The following is a 25192-nucleotide window of genomic DNA, read 5'->3' as shown; positions in this document are numbered from 1 at the left end:
AGGAGTCAGTGGAGACGTGTGAGACTTGCACCTGTAACAAGTCTGAAGCCCAGCCCATGGATGGTTCTTTGAGTTGTTCCCTTGCAGAGCATCCAAGCAGCATGGTGTGGTTCAGGGGGAGGCAGTGAGACGATATGCTGCTCAGCTTTGCACACTCTGACTTAATGTGGCCACGTTGGTAAATGCTTTTTTTTCTTCTTCCTTTACAAGCCCAGCTTCTAGTGGAAACGGACACTTTTGGCAGTCAAGTCCGGATCAAAGGGAAGGAGACAGACTTCTACCTTTGCATGAACAGGAAAGGCAAGCTAGTGGGGAAGGTAAGTGTTTCCAATTAATTCATTTGTAAAGTGACTGTTACCTTCAGCAGCCTCCTCAAAGCTGTAATGCTGTGTACGAGCTTTGTCTGTCAGCCTCAAATGAAAAGCAGGAAGGTGGCATTTTGAGGCAGTCTGTAACTTCACCAAGCCTCCTCCACATCCATAAAACCAAATCTGCAGCCAGCCACCGTGTTTCTGTGGCAATGATTTGGGTGCATATGGGTTTACATTTCACGGTTGAGTAAAATGACAAAAGAAGTCATTTCTGCATGACAGCATTACAGACATCTCCACGATAACTTCATGACTTGATTCAATTCTGACTTTAGAGTGAAATTGGAAGAAAGGAAACATAGGGATGTGCTAGAAAGGGTAGCAATAGAGTACTCGTTTCAATGGTGAGTCAGGTTGTAGGGTGGCAAAGCTAATACTGGAATCTGAACATCTTATTAGGGCTGGGCCTTCTGGTTCTAGCATTACAGGAATATTTTATTACTTTGGATCCCTGCTCGATGGAAGCATGTAGCAAATTACAGCATATTCATCCATGCAGCTTAACTTCTTTGCTGAAGTCATATTTTTACGTATTAACTTGTTTTTGTAACTTAGGCGGTTTTTCTGTATTGTTGGCGAACCTAGAAGCTTGCTAAGCAGGCAGGAGGTTGTTCAAAGCTAAAATATCACCAAACACCCCAAAAAGCTCCCTCCCCCTCTGCCAATGCTGTGCACCGCCAGGAATTAAAATCTGGCATCTTTGTGGCTGTGAAAAAGGGAAGCAGAGTTTTGTTTTGAGTCAACAAAGGCAGAGCAGTGAAAGCCACACTCCCAAACAGAAACCAGAAACCAATTGCTCTGATGAAACATTATTTACTTTTGTGGTCCCAAGAGTGACACTTGCGGGACAAGTGCCTTCCCCAGAGGATTCTTCCTGCCACTTTTGTTTTCCTCACAAGCACTACAGATGCTTCTTTCGAGACTGAGCCCAGATCTCTCAGAGGCAGCCACTAGCTGTGGCACCCTGCCTAGACTGCTGAAGATCCGCTCTTGTGACGCTGGGAGCATCCAGGATGCTGTTCAAAATCAGTGGGGACTTGGGAATGCGTGGTGCTCTGGGAGAGCTGGACCAAAGCGGGCACTGCTCTCTGCTTCCTGCACCTCTGTGGTGTAACTACCTGCTCTGAATGGGACACCATTGCTTGATCTTGGATAAGAGATGTGTTTTTTGACTGGGCATAGACGTCTTTGGATACACGCTGATGCTTTTGAACATTGCACTGAACGCAAACCCAACCGCTGATTTTTTTACACCTTAGTTTTCTATCCTTTATATGTGATAATAGCATTTTTCCCCTTGTCTTAGAAATGTTGTAGGGATAAATATGTTAATATTTATGAGGTGCTGGTAGCACAGTAATAGAGACCTTAGAAGCATCCAAATTCAATGGGGCTAAAATGAACATGAAATATTACCATTTTATTTAATGGATTTTACCCCAGTGTGGGTCACTAATGGTACACATTGCCACCCACATTCTTTCCCGGTATGTGCTGAGTGTCCAGAAGCATCCTGGCAAAGTCAGAGGCTGTTTTTCAAAATGTATAGTATATTTTGGCAACATCAGTCCCTTTGTTTGGCCCACTGGGCAAGAAGGCAGGACATTTCTTTAGCTTGTCACCTTTCATGCAGCATAAAGCTTTTGTTTTTTCTTGATGTGCTTTTTATAACATTAAGTTGGCAAACAGCTTGTTATTAAAAAAAAAAAATAAATCTATTCTTGTAAATATGCCATCTGAGCCTTCCCACCCCAGACTGCTGACAAGTTCATAAACCAGCCGACCTGAGCAGGAGGGGGTACTGAGCATTGCGTTTGGAAGGAAAATGTTCCAGACGCATTGCCCATATTAACAGCTTCTCATGAGCAAAAAAGAAAATAATAGCATGTCTTCTTGATACCAAAGAGTGTGGTTTTAATTAGTATCATAGTTTCAGCTCTTTTTGTGGCAAGAGTTTGAGGGAATGCTTTTTACACTGAATGCTCTAAACAGCTAGTAAACCCCAAGGAAAACATTAGATAAAAGTTACGCCTCAGCTTATACAAATATTTAAGTTCAGTCTGGGGGTGGAGGGGAATGAAACCCATGAACTGATTATTTCACGGTTGCCCCGGTATGTTCATTTGGCAGCAGAGGAGCCATGGGATGAAATTGGTTCTTTTTCTCTGCTCATTTCCTATTGCCTTACACTGCATAATCCCTAACAATACCAGCATATGCCATCTGGCTTTGTTCTCCTTCTCAGTCAGCATTTTTGGATCCCCCCCAGTTGAAAACCTGCTTTGAATTTAGTCCTTCTTGTTTCCCATAATCACCTACAATGGGCATTACAAATGGGAGCAGGTTGTTGTTGTTCTCAGCTGGAACTTGTGATGAAGCACTCCAGAAACTGGGCTTGCTCCCCACTTTGGAGCTGGTTACGTTGCAGGCAAACAGATTAATCCACTGGGTTCAGAAGAGCAGACTTTGGCTTTTTTATTTATGTATTGGAAGTTGCACCCATGCCAGCTTTTTTGAGTGTAGGCCACCTGATGGAGCTTTCTCAGGAGCCCAAAGCCTCGTGTTTTCTCACTCATTTGTTACTGCATACGTATTCACAGCTAACGTTGGCCAAAGGCCTCAGAGGTGGTAGGGGCAGGCTTCTGACAGTATTTATTGTCACAGCTCACACTTCTGAGGTCACCAATGTTCTTATGTGCTGCTTACGAAAACTGGACGGGTTGTACAAGGAGTGACTCCTCTGTAGAAGGTGGCCTGCACCAAGGGAAAACAAACTGGATAGTGTTTCTTGGTTGGTTCTTAGTGTTATGTTAAGGAAGGGCCAAGAAAGATTTCTTTTTATTTTTTTCATATTTTTTGCCTGTGGGTATTTGGTGTCTCTATTTTAGCACATGTAGAAATACTAGCTTCTTTCATATGTAGGAGTTCATAGCAAAAGGCACGAGGTGACTTTTCACTTACAATGCAGGAACTCTGAATATTTGCAATAATTCAGTTTGGGGGGTAGGAAGAGCTGATGGTCACTTTGGAGGGGCTCTGAGCTGCTGACTGTGGTTCTCCCAGTGAGTCCTTTAGTGTTTTTTCTCTCTGCCTCCACTTCTATTATCTCATGCATTGAGATAATGATGTCAGTGAAGTGGGGACTTGATGCTTTTCAAAGATAAGTCTTTTAAAGCTCCACAGCAAGGAATGGCAGACCAGGATGTGAGCAGGTGGCTGTTAATTAGCTTGGCCACCTCTAACTGCTCTTGCTGTGTCTGTCCTTACTGCAAATTTGTGTTATCTAGAGTTGCAGGACATTGCAGAGATTTCCTTTCCCTGTCTCTGCCCAGTCCCCTCATCAGGAGAGTCTTTGCAAGAGGTCAGTGATCTGTTGGAAGCTTAAAGTGGATCTGTTGGCACCATTACCAGATTACCAAAGCTCTGCCCCTTCCTTTAGGCACTGATCTGATTTCCCCACTGCCTCACATAACACACAGACTTTGAAGATCCATCAGTGTCTTCTGGAAGGTGGCAGAGCAGATGCAGTGTTATTTCAGGGGTCGATACCGCCCTACACCACTTATTCTGAAGGGTGCCTGAGATTGGAGCCACAAGAGGCCCAGATTTGCATCGGGCACAGCTGGTGCCAGTGGCTGGTCCTTGGGATTGGAGCACCTTCTGATCCCCGGGGAGTGCTGCAGGGAATTTCCTGTGGTCCTGCAGCAGTCACCCATTGGATCACACAGCGTGGTCTGCACGAGTGCTGGTATCCATACCAGGAGTATTCTGCTCTCCCAGTTATAAAGGGAGAGGAGGGAACGAACAGGCCTGTTTTTTGGACTGACCAAGGGCAGAGGAGAAAGGACCTTGGCTTCTTGCAAAGTTGCGAAGGAGGAGTAGAGGCTGCTTCTTGTAGACCATGGCAAGGGAGACATGTTTTTTCAGAGCAATATGTAGGAGAAGGGAAGGTAAGTAATGACTGGAAGGAATCCAAATGATTTGAGAAGAATGGGGAAAGGGCTGAGCATGTCTTAGGTTTGATCCAGAAATTTCTTCAGAAGATGCTCCAAGCACTCCTACTGATGTTCTTCCATGGTTGGTTCGCCTTAGCTGGGTTGTGTATTTTCTAGATCCAACAGCAATATTGTTCCTCACTCTTTGTTGGTTGCATTTTGAGCACAGCTCCATCTGTCAGTGCTTGGAGACACTTCTTGAACCCTTCCAGGAAGGAGAAGCAGGGGGCAGGTGCTGGAGCCCTCTCTCCAGGGTGGGATGGGGCTCTGAGCGCAGGAGCTGTCGGGACAACGTGGTTACTGTCCCTGGTCAGTTGTGTGGTGCTGCTCCATGCAATGCTGCTGTGCTCATGACGCTGTGAGCCTGCAGGAGATCCAGTGCCGCTGTAAATGAGGGTGAGCCCTTGTTCTGGGGCAGGACGTGGCTACGGAGAAAACTCCAGAAATAGGGGCAGAGTTAGAAAAGCAATAGAAGGGGGTCTATCCCAAGTATCATCCCCTGCCAGTTTATTTATATTAAGGGAAAGCAGGGAGTGGTTGTGGTTGTGAAAAGCATGAGAAAAGCTGCAGCTCTTTTTCCTAGATGGCTATGATGACCGAGTATTTCTGGTTGATGATTTCCTCGACACAACTGCCAGACAGAAAAGCGCACTGCATGTCAAATCTGGAAACGAGTTGTGTCCCCAGAAGCCTCTTCTCATTTATATCAGTTCAGCTCCTTCTAAGAATTGAAGCCAAAGTTTATGGGATGCTATAAAATGGGCAGTTTCCCACTAAAACCACATGCTGACTTGCACCATCTCTGTTTTGGTTTTCTTTCAAAAATCCTCAGTAACCCCATATACAAACATCCTCAGAAAATCATTACAATATTTATGCGTTATTTGGGAAAAAAATAACAATTTAATGAGTTTGCTTTTATTTCCGCTTTCCCTTTGTTTAATTTGAATGGTGGGAAAGAGCTGCTCGTGGCAAGGTAGGAACCCCGCTGGCTGTTTGGGGTGGCTGGAGCGTTGCTTCTGCGCAATGACAGGTAACGCGGGGGCTTTCTGGGGACAAATTTGCTGCTCCTGTGCCTGCCATGCTGAAACCCTTGTGGCATTCACCAAGCACAGATGAGCACCGCAGTGCAGCTCCTCTCGGCCCCGCAGCAAGGCAGTGCCAGGGGATGTGCAGCCGTGCCAGGGTCCGGTTATCAGCTCTGGGGCCGGAGGTGGCACAGCTCTGCCTCTCCTCCCTCCCCTGACTGCCACGGCCACGCTGATGCTGCTTACAGCATAGACCTGCCTCAGAAACGTAAGGCTTTCTCTGGTGTGATAACTGCTTTCCAAGCCAGTATATTTCTTAATGTTACCAGAAAGTTGCTAATACCATATGGCAAGGCTCTCTGTATTTTTGCAGGACAACAAACAAATTGTTGCTAGATGCCAGACTGCTCTGGCAGAGCTTTATCACTGATTCCTGCCAGCAGTAGCCTTTAGGGGATAGTAATAACTCGGGGTTGTTTACATTACAGCTTTAAAATAGGGGTTTTCTTGAAGCATGTATGTGTTTAGTCAGGAAAGTTGGCTAAAAAAGCCTCTGACAGCATCAAAGAGTGAAGGCGCTTGTTACGGCCTTTGCATGCAGTCTTGGCCCTTTATAATACCCCTGGCCTTGCAGGAAGAGGAGTGTGTTGGGTTACAAGGGCTCAGGGTTATTCTCTGGGAGCCACGCTTTGTAGGACAGGGGACTTACCTGGCTGGGAGACACCAGGTGGATTCTCCAAAGCCTTATTAGTGTGTTTGGATCCACTTTTTCACCAGTTGACTTTGGTGGACACAAGGTCAAGACTGAGGGTGAGCTTTCTTGAAAAGCCACCTTTGAAACACCAGTGGTGGGAAAACATTTCGTTTCTGTAAAGCCAGGGGTCTGCACGAGCCTGAGAACAAGGACAGTCACGGATGGGCTCAGAGACTGGGGCCATTTGCCTACCTGAGGATGTCCTTCGTGGTGCTGGGTCCTGGGTCTTCCCCGGTCCCTCCCTGTGCCAGAGCTTGTCACAGCTGCCAAGATGGGCTGAGCTGCTCTGGAGGTGTGTGGTGTGGTGGGGGGGCACTCTGCCAGCTGTGATCTTTGTTACTTAGCAGTTTCGTATATCCAGGGGTTAGCGGTTTGGTCCTCTGATCCAGCAGATGAGGTGCTTGCGCTCCCCAGCTTGTATATTTAAAACCGTGCCTAACTGCATCTTGGATTTGGGGCAGGACTCCGAGTTTCATACAGCTTTGATGCTTATCCGGAATTTTTCCCAGAGTCGCCCAGTGTTCGGGTTGCTTGAAAAAGGGACTTATAAAACCTAATAATTTCTAGGGCTGAATGCTGAACTGGCAACAAAAACACAAGCAGGAACAGTGGAGTGTCAGGTTTAATAACAGGCGTTTTGCAGATCTCTTTGTGATGTGTTCAATCATAAACTGTTCTGACTTGGCATCTCACTTGCAAACAAAACTTGACATGGCTTTTGCTGGATCTCACTCAGATCTCATTTTGGACTGCGATCTGGTTCTTCATATAGGGTGGAATAGGTTCTTTTTAAAAATGAGTCGTTCCCAAGCTTTTATTCCCCTTTGAGTTTTAGTTTTAGTCATCTAAACAAACACCCCAGCAGAACCTGGAGCCAACTAACCTTGAACCCTCTCGTACTTGGAATATGGACCTGATCTGAAACCAACCTCAAGTGCCCAAAAATCCTGACTCAGAGCCTCCAGGACTGCAAAGGTCTTGAAACCATTGAGAAGACAATGCCAGTTTTCCTCCCATTGAGCGATTAGTCTTCTGCATTTGCCTAAGCAGACTTTTTTTTCTGCGACCAGTGGAGAAAATTTTGATTTTTTTTTTTGCGTGTTCTGAAAACTTAGAAGCTGAGATTCTCATAAAATTAAAAGCAGAAGTGGAAGCTAAAATCACCCTCCTCTGTTCTCAGCCCCCAGACCATGAAGCTTTTGGTAACACTGCAGCCTTTCACAGCTGTTCCTTTCCTATCGCTGGGTGAACTGAAACATCGCATTCAAACTTTTGTGGATGCTGGAGGTATTTGCATCTGGTTCGCTTGTTGCAGTTTCACATCTCTGCAGTACTGGAGAGGTGTTGGAGGGGTTGCTGAGGAGGGGTTGCTAGACATTGTGACAGGGACGTTGTTGTTATACAGTTTCAAGTTATGCGGACACACGACAATTTTGTTGTGTAACTTCTCTGTGGGTTTAACATGCTAAAAGCTGGCCAGACTTCATTACGCACCTTCCCTAATGGGCTGTGGTGATTTTTACCCTCCATTCTGAAGCTGTAGGTGGCACGGGGATGGAGCATCTCAGCTTGAGGGTTGCTCTGGGTTTGCACACCCAGCGGGCAGGAGCCATGCTGGAACAACTCCTGTCCTTGAGGGCCGCTTGGGGCAGCCTTCAGATGCCGAGCGTCGCCCGGCTTTTCCAGGAATCCCTGCTCTGAATGGCACGACCGTGTAATGGTTCCCAAGAAGCCATTTATGGCTGAGCCCAGTGAAACTACTTTCCAGTGTTTATTACACTGAGGCTGCCTTGGCACAAAAGCAAATAGACGTAGGTGCTCAGTGGTTCCTTCAAAGTGGTCAGGGTTTGTGTGAGTTAACTGGACCTTTGCGGCGTTAATGTTTGCTGTTAGCAATGGGCCTTGTCCTGGGTCTGTGTTTTTGGCAATTTGTTTACAGCAGTGTGTTACATAAAAGTTTCTCTGGAGGTGAAAAAGAAAGGGGAAAATGATGCGGGGAATGAATTCTGTGGAAGGAATTTAGATGTTCTGTGGCGTTGTGGGGTGGTAAGCAGCATGTCTGGGTGACGCAGGGAGAGCAGAGGTCATTTTGAAGCTCCGTGTATTCAGAAGCAGGAGAGCAGTTTTGTGGATGGTGATGAATATTGAACAGCCATGAAGCTTGGAAAGTTTGCGCAGAGGATGGGGATAGCTACGAGTTGCTGGAGGTGTTTGAGCTCACTCAGTGCAGGAGACGTTGAAGAGATGGAATAAACTTGCTTATATGGAGAAGATGCCTTTATTTCATAAATGGTGAAAAACTGCATCAATTCTTAACAGATTCTGGCCTCGGGGTGTGTTTGTGTATGTATGCTTGGATGCCAAACCTCTGAAGGCTGTTTGAGCTAGAGGGTTGTGGTATTCGTGGCACTGCATGGACAGAGCTTTATGCCACCACATAGGCAGCTTACCAATGTCTTCCATTTGCTGCTCAGTTGTCAGAGATTTCAAAGCAGTGGCTGCTGAGTGTTCATTTTACCTGCATGGTCTGATGGATTTAGCTCACAGGTTTCATAGACTGAGGTTATTAAGCATATTTAAGCATGCACAATGCTGCTGGGCTTGGATTCCGATCTAGCTGCTCTGCCTGGCAGAGAATTCACATTTTTTGGGTTGGGCATCTAGCATCTTAAAATAATAATGTGGGTATTAAGGTGTGTGCTAAGTCCTTCTGTGTTACCTTCACTTGATGCAATCTTCTAAGCACCTCAGGTGGATGCTGATCCTCTTAGGCTAACCAAAGACAGGTTTTGCTTTAACCAAACTGTGACATCTGCTGTGCGCCCTGCGAGACAGGGCTTCCTTGGCTGGCAGTGGGAACATCCAGGATGGGACTGGTGCTCGATACATCATTTCACGGGTCAGGCCAGGTGGTCAAGAGGCCATTGTAGTCATGTTGTAGGCATGTGCCAGCATCTCCCGATAACTGAGGCTTCTCAGTAATGCCACACTACTTTAAGTCAGGTGTTTGCTCAAAAAAAAAGCAAAAGGTAGGTCCCTTTTGACAACCACTTGTCCTTTTCTTTTAAAAATATATTTTTTTCTGGTTTTATGGTAAGGAGTCCCAGTTGTCTGTCTGGTCACCAGAGAGCTGCGTAATAAGTTCACGGATTTCTTGCAATTCCTCTTTATCAAACCTCATGTTTCCCTTTAGAAAACCTTACGTATTTTATATCTTAAGTACTACCAATTCTGTCTCTCAGACTGGAGTTTTGCAAAGTCAGGGTTCGTGTTGCAGACCAGGCTTGCGAGCTTGACATCTAAAGCTTTTTCTTATCCTGTGCAGAAAGCTGTATATCCCCTTCAGGACAAAAAATGCCACCTTCCTGAAAGCTATGTGATAATTTAATTTAATCCTTTCTGTGTTCAAGGAGCAAGTGTCACCATAAAGCTGCTAACATCCTGTCCTCTGTGTTTCTTGGTGATTGCAGCTGTGTGTCACATTGGAGTATTTCAGTTCCCTAGGGTTAAACATTAATTAAAATTATTGAGAGGGGGTGATCATCCCTGGTGAGCCCTGGTCATGCCTCACCCTGTTTGGGTGGAGAGGGTGTGCTGCATGCGCCTTGTGCAGACACTTGTATCAAATTGCATTTAATTGCTTTCCTTAGATCATCTTGTGTCCCACATGCAATTTTTTTGGTCTTGAGAGCCTTTAAGATGGGGGTGATATTTCTTCTAAATGTTACTTTGCAAATACGCTGATGTATTTAACAAGGAACAAAGCAGTGTGGTCTTGTCTTTCCTAAGGGGATGCAGTTGAGATGTGCAGTCAGGTGGATCCAGCTGCTCAAGGACTGTTTCTGCTCAACTCTCAAGTGGTTTTTCGATGTGAAGTGAGCACAGAGTCTAATTCTTTAGTGGAGAATAAAAAGCTATGCTCCAACAGCAGCAAAAAACAGTCCATTTGATGTGGCCATGACAATACCATTGTTAAGTCAATGAAAAGAATATCTTGCTTACGTATGTTTTTGTCCCTGACGTGTTCTTATGCTGTCTTTTGGGTGCTTAAAGAAAGGTATTAGGTTTTCCTAAAGGAGGACAAGTCTTAAAAGCCTTTCATGCGTTGTTTGCAGTTACAGTTTTTTACATTTGTTGTTTACAGTTTGTCATTCACAGGCTGGAGCAAGTCTCAATGGTTTATGGATAGCACTTGATTTGAATGTGGGTTTTTCTTTTTTCTTAGCAATGTAACTTGGTGTGAACAGAACCAATGCCATCCTGCAGATAATCAATGGCCTTTCTTGGTCCTATATTCCACTGATGTAACTTGCCCCAGGGAAACTGGTGTCACTACCAGAATGTCAGCTGACTGGAATTGTGCCTGTTTGAAATGGTAACTTAGAAAGTCAGTACATATGTTTGTTTAATGTGTGTAAATGTAGGATATAGCAGGCCTGCTATGAGGTCAGCAGCTGTTCTGGTCTGGTTTTCTTGCTCTAGTTATTGCCTAGACCTGATGTTTTAATCAAAAGTATTTAAGTTTTCCTGTGGTGGCACAGGTCACCATATAATGAATGGTGGCCTGTGCTGCTTTTACATACCTCGTACAGAAAGTTCAGGACTAGCCTGTGGGTCTCAGTGGAGGCTGCTCTAAAATGAAGCCCAGCAAAGCCCAGCATTGCATATAGCCAAACAGGCGGTGCTTTGTATGGATGGGTAGCAATACCTTCCCAGGTCCTCCTTCAGTTAGCACCTAGGAGCATAAATTCAGCTGGATCAGGTAGGTGCAGGGAATGGTAGATGTCACAGATCTGCTCAGAAGTCACGTCTGAAACCTGCCTGTGGTTTCACATCTCCTGAAGCCTAGCTTCCTATTGCAGGAGACCCAAAGTACTCACTTAAATTACATCCTCCTAAGTTTTCATAAAATTCATTTGAAGAGTGATTGACATTTTTCGTCATTAATAGTAAGTACACACAGTTCTCTGAGATGCAGTTAGGAATTTCTATTAACCAAATGTGCATCTTTCCAGATGAAGCCATCCTAATTTGCTCCAATTATGGATATGTGCCTCCCTGCCATGCTGTTAGCAATAAATTTGCCTGTGACAGAAGCAGCAGGTTAGGAGGCATGTCCTGACACAGCCACAGCCTTGCTGGGTTCACCCCTACAAGTACTTATTTCATCTCCATATCCTTCTGTTTCTCCTGTGACAAAATGCTCTTCAAGGGTAGTACGAGGGTTGCTCAGCAGATACCAGTTAGAAAAGTGGAGTTTTTGAGTGAAATGTAGAAGGAAAGAAAAACTTTTAAACCTTCTCTTCCTTCCTTGGTTCTTGTATTTTGTGCTGTGTCTGGCAGCTGGGCAGGACAGGGCTCTGCAAAGCCTGCAGGTCCCATCCCTCACAAGCAAGACGGTGCCCATATTTGCGTTTATTTGCCCATATTTGCTTTCGGGAGTGCCCGCAGTGTATGGGCAGGTATGGGCAAAACTAGTTTGAACCTGGGCCTACGAATGCAGATGCACCTTCTTTGGAGAATCGCCTCTGCGGAGATTTTTGCATTACTTCCCCTGCTTTATGCATGCACTTAGATGTCCAGCGTACGTAATTAACCTCTCCGGTGCTCTGGCAGACACTTTTATTGAACTGCCCATCATGACTCCTAAGTATTTTCCTCAGAGGATTGTGCAGGTTCAGAGGCCAGAGAGCTCGAGGAAACGCGCATGGAGCTGAGTAACTCTTGGCAGTTATAGATGCAGCTTCCCTGATTTACAGCCCGGTCTAGGAGCAAGAATGCATTTGGGTCAAGAGGTGTCTCTGTGGTCAGGAGTCCTTGCCATAAATCCTGGATGCTGCGCATCAGGATGCTTTTGACAGATCTGTCCCGATAATGCCTATAAAGTGCACGAGTGTGGCTGCGCCCAGTTTACCGGCAGCTGGAGCACTGGGATCTGCTGTGCTGCAGGGGGGAATTTCTCTTACAGCATTGCCGGAGTTGTGGCTGCCAGCTGCTGCGCCCGCCTCGTTTGTCACGCTTTCTGACCTGCGTTTAAAAGGTGTACGTGTGAACTGGGAGAGGTGGGAGTGCTAAAAGCTGCTACATTAACATAGCTCCTGCCTTACCTTCCTCCTCTCGGGATTTTCCGAGCCATGTGGGGTGAGTCTGGAGGCTCTGTGCGCTGCCCATCTGTTTGACTTTGAGCTGAGCTGGTGCAAAAACACTGAAGTAATATGCTTGCTGAAAATCACACGCCACTATGTACTTGCTGTGTAAACTGCTCTGGGATTTTATAGGGGGGTATCAGTGATGCTGGGTGCGCTGGCCTTCGGTCCTCAGCCGAGGATGGTTCAGGAGAGGCTCTTTGAGACTCCCGAGCCGGACATTTCCTGAAAACGTAAGACTTCCGTGCTGTCACTGCTCTGAAATTTAGAAAACAAAGGGCAGGATTTCTTCTGTATAATGCGGCGCGCGAATATAACAGTGCCAGCATTAGAAGGAAATTCTCTTCAAGCCTTTGAAATAATTGTTGTGCTCCGTGGGGGGACCTCTCACCTGGGGTGGTGTGAGAACCTAGCGCCGTGGGGTAGCGCTGCTTGGGAAACGTCTGTCTGTCTGTCTGTCTGCAGAGGGGGAGGGAGGGATGCAGAAAAGGTCCATTTTCAGGGATTTTCCTTGAAAAAAGAAGGTAGGCAAGTATCCCACTTGGAAACCTTTTGCCTGAGCAGCAGCTTTCCCTCCTCCTGGGTCCTGGCTCTGCATGGGGGGCTCGTGTCTCCACGATTTCACTTAGAGCCTGGAGGGGCTGAACTTGCAGGAAGGTGATAATTAGGGGAGTCATCCCTGTCTCTCTTGAAACATTGAGTGTCACAGTGTCCTGTGCCAAGCCTGCATTCCTGGGTCCTAACAGGCACGTTTCATACGGCTGTTTGTTTGTCATTATTTGCAGCCCATCACCAGTGCTTTCAGTCACCCCAGCCTTACTCCATGAGCTCCTAATTTCGGCGTGGTTTGGTGGGGAGGGGAGGGAGGTGTTTTAACATAAGCTTAGCTAACAACAGCTTAACACAGCATTACTCACAGGGCTTAATTTGCGCCCTGATCTCTGCGAACAGAGAAACCTTTCAGTTTTTGGAGGCATCTCTCACTGCTCCGTGTCGTTATCCGAGCCGTTTGTGCAAGCTTATTGTTGCCGTAAAAGCCAAGGAAGTTTGGATTTGCCGGTGCCCACTGAGCCAGATTTGTGAAGCATAAATGAGAAAACCTGCCCTGGCCTCCCTTTCCCATAAAAAGCTGCTCAGGTGGCTTAGTGTTGCGGGCTAATAGGGAGGAGGAGGAGGCGGCTGCTGCACCTGCTAATGCTTTGGCTCAGGCTGGTGGCACAGAGGCTCCCGCGAATTCCCCCTGAGCAGCAAGCTGTTAGTGGCAGTAATGCCTCGCTCAGAGCCGCGCTCCTGCTACAACAACAAAGAGCCCTTTGATCCTTTCCATTTGGAGAACTTAAAACAAGAAAGCAAAACTACAATAAGACCAAGTTGGGTCATAAAAAAGGAGAGCGGGAGAGAAGGAGCACCACAGCGCTCTGGAGTGTAATTGTAGAAGCAGCAAATGCTTTGGCACTTAATTCTGCTTTAGTGTCAGTTCAACATGTTTCACGTTTAATACTGGGGAGGCCGTCGCCAAATGCTCTGCACAAACAATCCAGTGCTCCTCGTTGGTAAGTTCGTGGCACTCAGAGAGACCCTGGCTCACATGCAGCTCCCTTAACTCCACCGCCTTCCGCTGCATGCGGGATGAAGCTGGCCAGGGGTGTATAAACAGTTCCACGGCAGAGAGATCCCTTTCTGGACTTGGAGCGGCTGCCGCTGCCCAAGCCCTGCTTGATAAAGAGATTGCAACAGCTCCAGCTCACTGCCATGCCGCTGGGAGCATCCAGAGCTGGTGCCCGGCTGTGAATTCCTGGAGATGCCCCGCTGAAGCCACGGCTGCACGCTGCCCGCCTCACTGGGTCTGTCCGTGTTTCACCCTCACGGCTGTGCTCTCTGTCACCCCTTTGCAGGCCTGCCTAGTACTTGAGAGTTTTCTTTGGAGGGTGGATTTTAGGTCAGGCATTTTGTAAGAAGTTTATTTCAAGTCCGGCTAACAGCTCCCGCGCCTTCTCACAGGTATTAGGAGTGTGTTTAAAAAAGAAAAATTTGTTTCTCTGGAAAGAGCCGAGGTATCAGGAGCTGAGCATCGGTGTTGGTGCAAGACCGAGGCTCAGTCCCGCAGCCCTTTCTGCGAGGCAGCTGTGGGCTGTGTCACAGCCACTGGTCCCGAGGGAGCACCCGCGTGGGGCTGGCGGTCCTACTGGGTAGGGATGCTTCCTGCAGGGAAGGGATTCTGTACACACACTGCTTTCAGTAAAAAAGGGGGAGAATGGCCTAAGCCATTATGCTGTATTGAGCTTTTCTCTTTAAAACTTCATTTATTCACATAACTGCCTGCAGACTGACCTGTTCCAGGCAGGCAGGTGCCAGCAGGCTGCAGAGGCAAAAGGGACTGAGCGCCGCGGGCTGAGCTAGCCCCGCTCCTCCTGGCTACCCCAGCACCCGCTGGTGGTGGCTGGGAAGGTGTTTCAGTGTTAGTGGATGTGCTGCATCGTGGAGGCGATGCTTTTACGTGTGCCACCAAAAGCCAGCACCCCCAGTATGTGCAGGGCTAGCTTGGGGAACAGCCTGAATCCGCTTTCCTTGGCTGGTGCTGTCAGCAGTGCGAAGGTGCCACTACAAGAAATAGATCTATAAATGCTGTGCTGGGGAGGGTGTGTGTGTGTGTGTGTGTGTTTGGCAAAAGCACGTGCTGCTCCAGGAGCAGTGTAGTGCAGGGTGTCCGATCCACAGGGTCATGCTGGTGCCAGGCAGAGGCTCCAGCGTGTGCTGGGCACTGGGGAGCTGCACATGGACCCTGTCCTGCACCTGTGGAGAATAAAAGACAGGAGCAGCCTCAGTGCTGCTGAGGTCTGTGTCCTCCTGGGGCAGGGTCTCAGCTGGGAGCTCTGCAGGTGGATTCCGCTCCCTGCGTTTTGTCTGTCTGCGTCCCTCATGCCAGCCCTGCTCCGAGGGGCTGCCAGGGCACCGGGGCTGGGTGCAGGTCCTCCCCCGCCACTCAGCAGCTCCTGCCCAGCTCCGAGGCTCTCAAGAAGTCCTGTTTATTTTAAAGAATCAGTTCAAAAGATAAAACTCTGTGTTTTGAAGGGTGAGTGCTCTGCAAGGTGCATCCTGACAGCAAAGTATGTATGAAATGCAGCTTGGCAGCATCTCCCTGCTGACGTCGCAGGAGAGGTTGCAGCCCCATATTGGTGGCAAACAACTGCATCGAGAGCTCTCAGAGAAGGGCAGGCTGTCTTGGCCTGAAAGCCACTCACACGTGGTGAGAGCCATCTCCCTTTTCTCTTCCATTCTTCTCTCCCATGGAGGAGAGAAGGACTGAGGCAGCAGTCTCCATGAGTGTTGGGCTGCTGTTTTAACAGGGACCTGATTAAATGATTGGCACCCGATAAAAACAAGGTGAGAGAAAATATTGAAAACCCTTATAAATTGTTATTTTGCCCTAATAGATTATTGTGGGTCCAGCTCTCCATGGTGTAGGTAACGTGTGAGAGTGATTTATGTTCTATTGGGGATTATAACAGATGCTGTAAAATCATCTTGTAAGTATTTGAAAATCATTTGTCTGTCTCTGACATGTTTTAGCACGTACAGGAATGCTCTGTTTGGGGAAGAGCAAGGTCCTTATCCTGATTTATCTTGAAGTACTTGTAAATGTTGCTGTAATTTCATGTTATCAAATCATTTAGCTCTTCCTCTTCCAGAACGAAGTTATTTTATCTCGTGTACCTTGTTTACTTCAAATTAGCCCTGAGGTTGGCCTGAAGTTGCACCTTGTTATTCCTACACCTCCTGTCTCCGTCTTAGCCTCTGTCGGCAAATTTGAAGGTATAAGTAAATACTTCTCTGTTATGAATAGAATAACTTCCCCCTCCTACACACACGTTTTCTTTTAATTCCAGTCTTCGTTTTCCATGAGAAACTGACATTGCAGTGCAAGCGGAAACCTCCCAAATTGCATGAAAACGCCTCAATTCTCCTAGCAACAAGGTCAGGGCTCAAAGCCAGGACCTTTCTGCAAGCACGAGGGAAACAGCCGTTCCAATTACCTGCTGCCCCTGCAGTACAAATTTGGTCGGTTCATCAGCACCTGGTTTTGGGTGGATTTGAAAGCCAGCCATGGTATTGTTTAAAAGTTCTCCATTCATTGGTGAAAGGTTTCTAGTGGGCTGAGCCCTGAGAAACCTGGGGCTGGTTTTATGGCCTCACATTGAAACCTGGTGGAACCCTGTGGTGTCAACTGATTTCCCCCTTCCCCACTCATGTGGCTTTGATCAAACCCAGGGCTCAGAGAATGACCCCCCCAGGAACTGAAACCACAGTGCTTCGCCCAGTTCTGCCATTCATTAAAGCATTTGCAACCTTCAGATTGCAGATGATGAAATTAGGACCTTTGTGCCTGGCCCAGGATGGAGTTTGCTGTTGTATGGCAGAGTTGGCTCTGTCCCCGTAGGCGTGCAGACCCCGGGTTAGCTGTTTGATGCCAGAGGAAGTCATCCAGCACCATTTTTCAAACCTTCTGCCTGTTACCATCCTGTTCTGTTGTTGCAGAACTTGCCGTGATCTCTCCTGCCCTCTTAATGAGATCTACATGTGGTAATGAACCCCCTCAGACAGGATGGTGCACGAATGGTTCTGGGTTAACACCACACGTTGCTGCTCAGACTGTTGGTGCTTCTCTCCCGCCCCTGCACACCGGCTCCCCCAGACTGCACCAAGCTGTTGTGGGTGTGCAGGGCTTTTAGGAAGGCTTTCAGGATGCAGCAGCAGCCTGGCCCCACGGAGCTGGCTGTGGGGAAGGGGCTCGTTCCCCCAGCATCGTGCCCACAGCAGCCCCGTGAGGAGGGGCCAGGCACTATTGCTTCTCTGTTCCCCCAGGGACAGAAAGGTCTGACACTGGGGTGTTTGTGTGGAGAGGGATGAGTTTAATCGTAAGCATGGGCCTGCAGTACCCAAAGCCCCTTACTTGACTTCAGTGGGGAGTTGGCTCGGACTGCTGCCGTGCTGGGAATCTTTCCTTTGGCTTCGCTAAGCATTAGATTAAATCTTGTAGGATGTTCTGTACTGTGTTTGTCACTGTCCAGAGTCTGTAAAACACACAGGGCTGGTACGATATCCAGGGCTGAAGTAAGCCTATATCTACATAATATCTTCTGATGCCTAAAACAAAGTGCTGGTGCAGGAGGCACTCAGTGTGTGATGTGGTCTAGGTGCACACCAGTAAATCAGCAGTTAAAGGACAAAACGTCTTTTGGCAGAGGACTGTAGGTGAGAAGAATTTCCACTGTGCATAACAACTTAAACGTGCTGTTGGGCAATGCTGGAATCCCCTCCAGTGCTGTGAGCGCTGTGCAGATTGGAGTCCTGAACCCAACCTGAGACTGATATGTTGTCACACTCCAAATCCAGTTCTGGGACTGGCAGAAAGCCTCCAAGCTGAAGTGAACCCATCTTGCCAAAATCTCAAACCAGTGAGCGGTTTGAGGTCTGGGTGCTGTCCCATCACAGGCCCGTGGCAGTGACGGGGAGGTGTGTTTGCATTAGGCTGTGTCTGAACAGTCCTGGCACTGCGGGCATTTTGCTCCCAGGTGGCCAGGGAACAGCACTCACACTCAGGAGCATCTGACCTCCAGTGCTGCATTCAGTCCTGGCTCCCTCTGTGAAGAGGAAAACTATTTAGGGGCGTGCTGTGGGGTGGATGTGGTGCTTCAGGACCCTGCTGCCCCGTAGTCCCTAAGCTGTCCCCAAGCTGCGTTGGCATTGGGGCGCAGGAGGCGTGTGAGATGCCGACCCATCCTGAAGGGGCTGCTCCAACATGGGAATCCAAGTGGGGTCGGCTCATCCCAGGGGTCCCATGCGCCGTTTATTTGCCTGCTGTCGTGCCTGGGAGGCTGGGGGAGTGTTCAAAGCACTCAGAAGGCTTAGAGCAAGGCTTATAATAATTTTAGAGGGATTTGGGTAGTTGTGGACACAGCTTATAAGGTATTTTTGAAAATATATCAAATATAGCAGTAGAAGTGGAAGCACTGTTGTTTGGCCCATGTGAAATTCTCTTTTTTTTTATTTTCCTGATCTTGTATGAGGTTTCCCTGGAACAAGTTCAATTCATCCTCCTTGCTAGTGGAAAACGCAAAGCAAAATGTCTTGCTTTGCTTGCAGTTGAAGGAGCTGGACCGGATAAACTGTTGTCTTTGAAAAATCTCCCCTTGGATGGAAGTGCTTAAAAAAAAGCACATAATGGATGATCTTAAGTTTTTTAATCATTTCTATTTGAGCTGATATTTGTTACTGCTCCTATTATCAATGTCAAACCAAAACCAGAGTCCAGATGCGATGATTTTATTTATGCCAAATTGGGTTTTGGTCACTGTGCTTGCATTTGGATAACGATTTTTTTTTTTTCCTTTTTCAGCCTGATGGCACCAGCAAGGAGTGTGTCTTCATTGAAAAAGTCCTAGAAAACAACTATACGGCACTGATGTCAGCAAAATATTCAGGCTGGTATGTTGGATTCACCAAAAAAGGGAGGCCACGAAAAGGGCCCAAGACCCGGGAGAACCAGCAAGATGTACATTTTATGAAGAGGTACCCAAAGGGGCAAGTGGAGATACAGAAACCTTTCAAGTACACAACAGTCACCAAGAGGACTAAGAGAATACGACCCACCAACCCCAGTTAAAAATAGACAAAACAGTGTCACAATAATAAACCACAAAAAAAACTGCACCAGAGGAATATTTTTACATTAAAAATAAGGAAGAAGCTCTATTTTTGTACATTGTGTTTAAAAAAAATAAAAATAAAAAAAATTAATAAAAGACTAGGTGGCAAACGCTGGGGAAAAGCTGTTAGGGATTTATTGTGACTTGAAAAACAAAATGAACTGCTCTATTTAAATTGACTTCTTGTTGTTGATGACACACAGGTGCTTATTTCTCTTTTTGGAAAGGACAACTTTTCAAGCATATCCCCAGAGGAAAAAGTAATTATTAAAAATAAATAAATAAAACCAAAGAAAACCAAAGTTCTTTCCCAAAGTTACTGAGACCCTGCCCTGAAAATTGCCAGTTTTGCAGTAATCTATTTATTGTCTGCTGCAAGCTGGACCGAGACAAGATGGTGTGTGCCGCAGTGACTGAGTTTCCGTGGAGTTCTCGACGCATCGATCTTCTGTAACCTTTCTGACGACATAAGGTGTCACGGCTCCGTGATCCTGCATTATGCTCAGTTCTGGAGAATGCTGCTAAATACATTCAAGTGACTACAAAATGACCTAGTACACCAATGATAAGGGAATATTTTAAAACCAGCTATATTATATATATTATATATATATAAGCTATTTATTTCACCTCTCTGTATATTGCAGTTCCATGAACCAAGTATTACTGCCTCAACAATTAAAAAAAATTATTTAAAACACATGTATATATTTTTGCTGTTCATGCTTCTTTCCCTTTGCTGAATAGCGTTGGTTTTGTTTGTTGTTGCTTTTTTTTTGATGAACATTTACCTTTTATGTGAGGACTACGCAGTATGTTTGAGATGGTTTCTCCTCTATAAACATCATTGCTAAGTCTGTGATTCCTCCTTTTCCTCTACATTGTCTTCTTTCTTTTCCCTCATTTCCAAAAGGGAGAAATCTTATGTGGGGTGATGGGCTGATGTGCTGGAGTTTTTCAAGAGCAAGGCTTAAATTTGATACTTTTCAGTACACCAAATATTTCCTAAAGCTTTGGCCAAGGAGAAGGTAAACTGGAAAATTAGCATATGACTCAATTAACATGTTCTTACGTGTAGCTCGTGTTTCCTTCACAGGAGTTTTTGAGAGGGTCTATTTGTTTCCATGGAGTTGACGTGTTTCAGTATTCTTCTATCTTTTAAAACTCTCCCTAGACCTAGCAAAGCCCCAAACGGACCCATTCCCTCCTTGCCCTGTTCCCCCAGCCTCTCGCTGATTTGCTTTCCTCCTCAATACAGCCAATTTTCCTCGCAAGTGTTTTGCAGAGAATTTGGATGCTGTAAAGCCACGTGTAAACACAAAGTGCTGCTCCGTGTTTGCCAGCAGCGTGTACTGACCCACCTGGTGAGGTGGGTGAGACGATGTTAAATGGAGAGCAGCAAGAAGGTGGAATGGTCGACCTTAAATTATAGCTGAAACGACAACTGAGCCCCAGCCAAGCTTTAAGGAAAAGTTCGCTTGACTTTCTTCTTGCTGTGTGCTCACGTTGCTGCACTCCCCGATTCCAGGCAGGGCTCCGACTGCTCAGAGCCACTCGGAAAGCTTTTTCTTGTTAATCAGAGGAACGGCTCTCCCAAGAGCAAGCTTTCTCAAGATAGCTTTGAGAGCTGCAGCCAAATCCTGCAGATCAAAGCCATTTGGGGAGATGGTGCAGATAAGCATGCAAACTTGAGGATGCTTATCTGAGCAAATCTCCAAACCTCGCAAGCCTGGAGAAAAATGAACAATGCTGAGCGGGGTCACTCCAAGCTGCCCAGAGAGAGGCTGGGCAGCCTTGCTGGTGATGCCCTACTCATGTCTGAGTGGGAGAAGTGGCTTGGGCAGCCCATTTTCCAGTGGGAGCCACTCCTGACCCACCTGGGGACCAGCACCGAAGCGGGACCTTGCTGTCTGATGGCACGGTGGTGGATATGGTTGGTGGGGGCTGGAAGGCTTTGCCAGCTTTGCCTTCAGATTGATTCACGTGGGAGAGATTTGGGGAGAGTTCAGAGAAGCTCTGGGGGTGGGCGATGGGGAGCGGCTGTACATTTGCTGTGTGAGTTCCTCCAAGAGGAGAAACCCAGATGCTTTCCAGAGCAAGAAAGGGTTTATGGATGCCTTTCTTTTCCTTGAAATACAGCCATGGCCCATAGCACTGAGGATCACTGTCAGCATGACAGGGTTTGTTTGCCGTTGGGGAAATCAGAAGGGGTGGAGGCAGTGAGTGATGGAGAAGGGCTGTGCAGAAGGAGTCTCCTGTGAGGCCAAGACCAACTGGGGGAGATCTGCTCCCTGTCCCGCAATGCCCACAGGAAGGGGTTTGGAGTCTGGCAAGTGCGAACTGGGGGCTGTGCATTGGCAACAGGGTCCTCTGACAGTTGTGGTTTGCAGAAGTAGTTGGTGGATGGCAGTGAGGTGGGCTCCTCAGGCTGTGAAAAGTCACTGTGGTGAGAAGATGGCGTTGCTCCCCTGGGTTAGGTGCCTTCAGAGAGCTCTGTTGGCTGAGGATGGTGTATGTTGTGTGTGTTTGAACATCCGCTCCTCACGCTTCATTAAAACAACAACAACAAAAAGCAGCAGAATAGATGAGACGATTGCATCACCGGGCTGCCTTCAGAGCACCTTCAGGAAGGGCAAATGGGTGCTCGGGAGCAGAGACACTCAAGAAAGGAGAAGAAATAGGGGAAATCCATCACATGCCAAGAGCTGGACAGGCCGATGCTGACGGCCACTGGGCACATGGTGGTTCTAGGCCTGGGTCATGCCCCATGGTTAGGCTGGAGGTTGCCAGTGGCCACCAGCAGCCCCGCTCTCTGTAGAGGAGAAGCTTTTCTGCATTTATTTCTTCCTTTCAGAAATTCTTCAGGCTCCCTGGATATGATCTACGGTTCCCTTTGTAGGCTATTACCTTTCATTTACTTTATAATTGAAAACTGTTAATGAGGATTTAATTACTATTGTGGAAACAACCTCAATAGCAAGGGGTGTAGCGCCAGGCGATTGCTTGAAGCAACTGATGGCATGAATGTGTGTGGAGCTCTGGGTGGGCACATTTTAAACAAATACACTGCTTAATTGAAGTTCATAATAGCAGATTGTAGCTATGGCTTGAGGAATACAGCTGGATTTGTAGCGATGTCTCCATAGCTGGGATCAGATCATGGCATGCTCTGGGAACGCCGTGGTTGGGTTGGTCATGGAGCTGGGTGCAGATGCTGCAGGGCCCATGGGCGTGCCAGAATGTGAGTCCATCCAAGGGGGGACACTTTGTAGGTCCAGATAAGAGTTTTTTGTCAATACGTTGAGTGATTGGCACAAACTGGACTGCTGGCTGGGGAGATCTTCTGTGTGGTGGCTCTCCTGGTGGTTCTCCTGTGCTGGCCCCATGACAGTGATGGGTCAGTGGTCCATGCCCAGCAGGGCTCTGAGGCTGTCCTGAGCAGAGCCCAAGCCCCAGGTGAAGCACTGGAGCTCTGCAAAAATCTGGATCCTGGTCCAGATCTGAACTTTGCACTGGTGTGCTTCCCGTAGCACCTCTTGTCTGAGGGGCAATGAGGAGGGAAAGAGTCCGGATAGAAATAGGTCCAGCTGTCATCGGGGCAGATACAGCCTAACTAAAGGGTCTTGTGAACTGCTGTCTATGCTGTACTAAGATCAGCCCTTCCCTTTTCAACCTTGCCTTCCATGGAGCTCTGGGCAGAGGAGGGTGCAGCAAACCTTCACCACAGTATTGTCACACCCTGCCTGGGGCTCAGCACTGGTCAAGAGGCCAAGGAGTGTCCTGATCCCCACGCAAGGTGCCCAGGTGAGCTCGGCTAACCCAAGCAGAAGCTGGTTTGGTGTTTCCTGCTCAACAATGGCGTATTTTCGTTTTGCCTCTGCCTTGTTGAACAAACGCAGCTGTCATTGCAGGCCTGGCCCCACCAGGCCGGGCTGTAGAAGATGGTCGATTGATTTGTCTCCCCGAGGAGACTTTGTCCACCAGCAAAGCTCTGACACTGAGTCGGCTCTAGGTGGGATAGGTTGGCTAACACAAAACACATGTGAACTTGGCTGGAAGAGCACGCTGTGTTACCATACCTAGCCTTGGAAAATAAGGTTGTGTTATGTGAAGAAGCGCATGTGTGTGGAGCAGTGCTTGTTCTTTCTTTAATCTCCAAGGCAGGTACCTGCCTACGAAGAAGGAGGAGGTGTGTGGATGCCGGTGAGGGTGTGAACAGTCCCTGCAAAGCCCTTTGCCTACCCCGGTCCCCCTCGCCCAGCCCTTGGCAGTAGCAGGAAGGGAAGGACGAAGCCTGGGTGACCCTGGGGAAAAACTTTTCTCCCCCATTCCCTCTCAAGGCATTAAACATTGCAATTTTTGTCTGCTCCGAGGGAAAGCAGGTATATTCCTATGCATAATTTCCTGATTTACTGCCAAAGGGTGGAAGTTTACACTTAAGATTCACAACAGCTGTTTAAAGTGCCGCTGTCTCGTGCCAGCCATACCACCTGAATGGCCAAGGGATATATATAAAACTTCAATTATTTTTTGAATGTTTGTTGTTATTCATTTGGAGACGGATGAGAGGAGATTCCTCACAAATGATGTAACCTACGTAGACTCTGTTATTTCCAACGGTGTGAGCTGAAAATTTAGGGAGGAAAAATCAGGTCAAACAGAAACTTTTCTTTTTTAAGTGAGACAAAGTACTGGGTGGAGAGATTTGGGTTTACCAAAAACATTTAATTCAACCTATTTAACAATTTGCTTCTTAAGTGTAGATGATTTTAAAGGGAAAAAAAGAAAGAGACAAATCAGAAACTTCACTTTGAAAACAAAAAAAACCACAATATTTGGTGTTGAAAGAAATTTCCCCTGCTTATTTTTCAGTGGAAACTGATTTCAAAATATCCAAAGAGGTTTGAACCCCCCCCCCCCGCTCTAAAATGCTGTTCCTGTGGCAGTTTGTCTCTTCAGCAAATGCCACCCCACTCCAACCACTGGTGTGCCCCGTGTGATGACACCCAGAGATATTCCTTGGAGCCTGTGGACATCCCCACGTCCCCAGCCCTCCTGGGTTAGCCATGCCTTGCCCGTTCCTGCTGTTCCTCCACCACCACCCCCTTGTCTCCAGGACATGAATCCCAGGTGACGAGGCTTCTCCAGCAATTGTAACCAGAGGAAAAGAGCTCATAGCATGGTTTACTTTACCCCATGGCATTTTAACCAGCTTCATGCAGGAGGACACAATACCTGTGTGAGGGTATGGCTTCAAAAGGCCATGGATCATACCAGGCTGGAAGCCCCATGGCAGAGCACATGGGTGGTGGGGGTCCTGGTGCAACCAAAGGGATGGGGCCACGGAAGGGCATGGAGACCCCAGGAGCCCCTCTCCTAGCCCAGCATCCCAAACCTGCTCACCCCGGCTGCATTTGCACCTGCTAGAGCAAGGGACGTCCTTTTGCTGTCAGAGCAGGCAATTCCAAAACTGCATCCTGAGTAAGCTGGAGGACTTGTGGGAATCTTGGGAGAAAACTGTAATTCGGAGATTTCATCCCAAAACTTTCCAGCTAAGGAATCTTGAGGAACGCGGCTCTGTTGTGGTGTTGCTGTCCCTTGTCACCATGAGTAGCCGGGACGAAATCTGCCTTCAGCAACCTTGGCATGGGAGAAGAAGAAAGGGAGAAGGCAATGGCTTTTGGGGCATTTTGTGATGCTTCCCAGCTTGAAGCAAGCCCTATTCCAGGCTGGCTGTCTACTTGGGGGATGTTGTGTGCAAAGACAGGAGGAAGCAGTGTCAGGAACCACGGAGCAAAGCGATGGTGTGAGATAGGCCATGGCCCAGGGCACATAAGTGATTAGTGCATTAGTTTCTGGGAGGTAGCACATGTTACTTTGATCATATGACCGTATTTGCATGAATCAGAATGTAAAAATCTTGGCTGGAGTTTACAAAGGAGCCTAAAGGAATTAGCTGCCTATCTATCCATGTATCTGACACAGGCAAATAGTGAAAACCCTTCCACTCCTTCATGGCACTATTATTTCCCAAGGAGAGTCAGCTACGTGGAGCTTAAATGTTGTTTACAGCAATGGCAGGCTTTAGGGCTGTGATCATCTCTGCTCGGGAGTTTTCAAAAGGATAAAATGAGCCTCCTATTATAAGGGCTGAAAATGATCCTAAATGAATAACACACATGCAGCTTTTG

The 25192-nt window shown here is 47.3% G+C and overlaps 1 protein-coding gene across 4 annotated transcripts in view; it reads left to right on the top strand.

Annotated features, from left to right (window-relative positions):
- Positions 1-20376, top strand: part of FGF18 (fibroblast growth factor 18) — a 72057-nt gene extending 51681 nt beyond the window's left edge. For 2 of the 4 annotated variants that reach the window (XM_080555873.1, XM_080555872.1), the window contains 2 exons: positions 211-317; positions 18692-20372. In XM_080555873.1, coding sequence (XP_080411999.1) covers positions 211-317; positions 18692-18958 — 374 coding nt within the window. In that variant the 3' untranslated portion in view covers positions 18959-20372. Of the gene's footprint in view, positions 1-210; positions 318-18691 lie in introns of all 4 variants that reach the window. The other 2 variants (XM_080555874.1, XM_080555875.1) reach the window with 2 other exon arrangements.
- Positions 20377-25192: the final 4816 nt, after the last annotated feature.

Source organism: Anser brachyrhynchus, assembly GCF_964034855.1.
Source record: "Anser brachyrhynchus genome assembly, chromosome: 14".
Taxonomy (NCBI): Eukaryota; Metazoa; Chordata; class Aves; order Anseriformes; family Anatidae; genus Anser; species Anser brachyrhynchus.
Note: the sequence above shows the minus strand (reverse complement) of the source record. Positions and strands in the feature narration are given on the sequence as shown.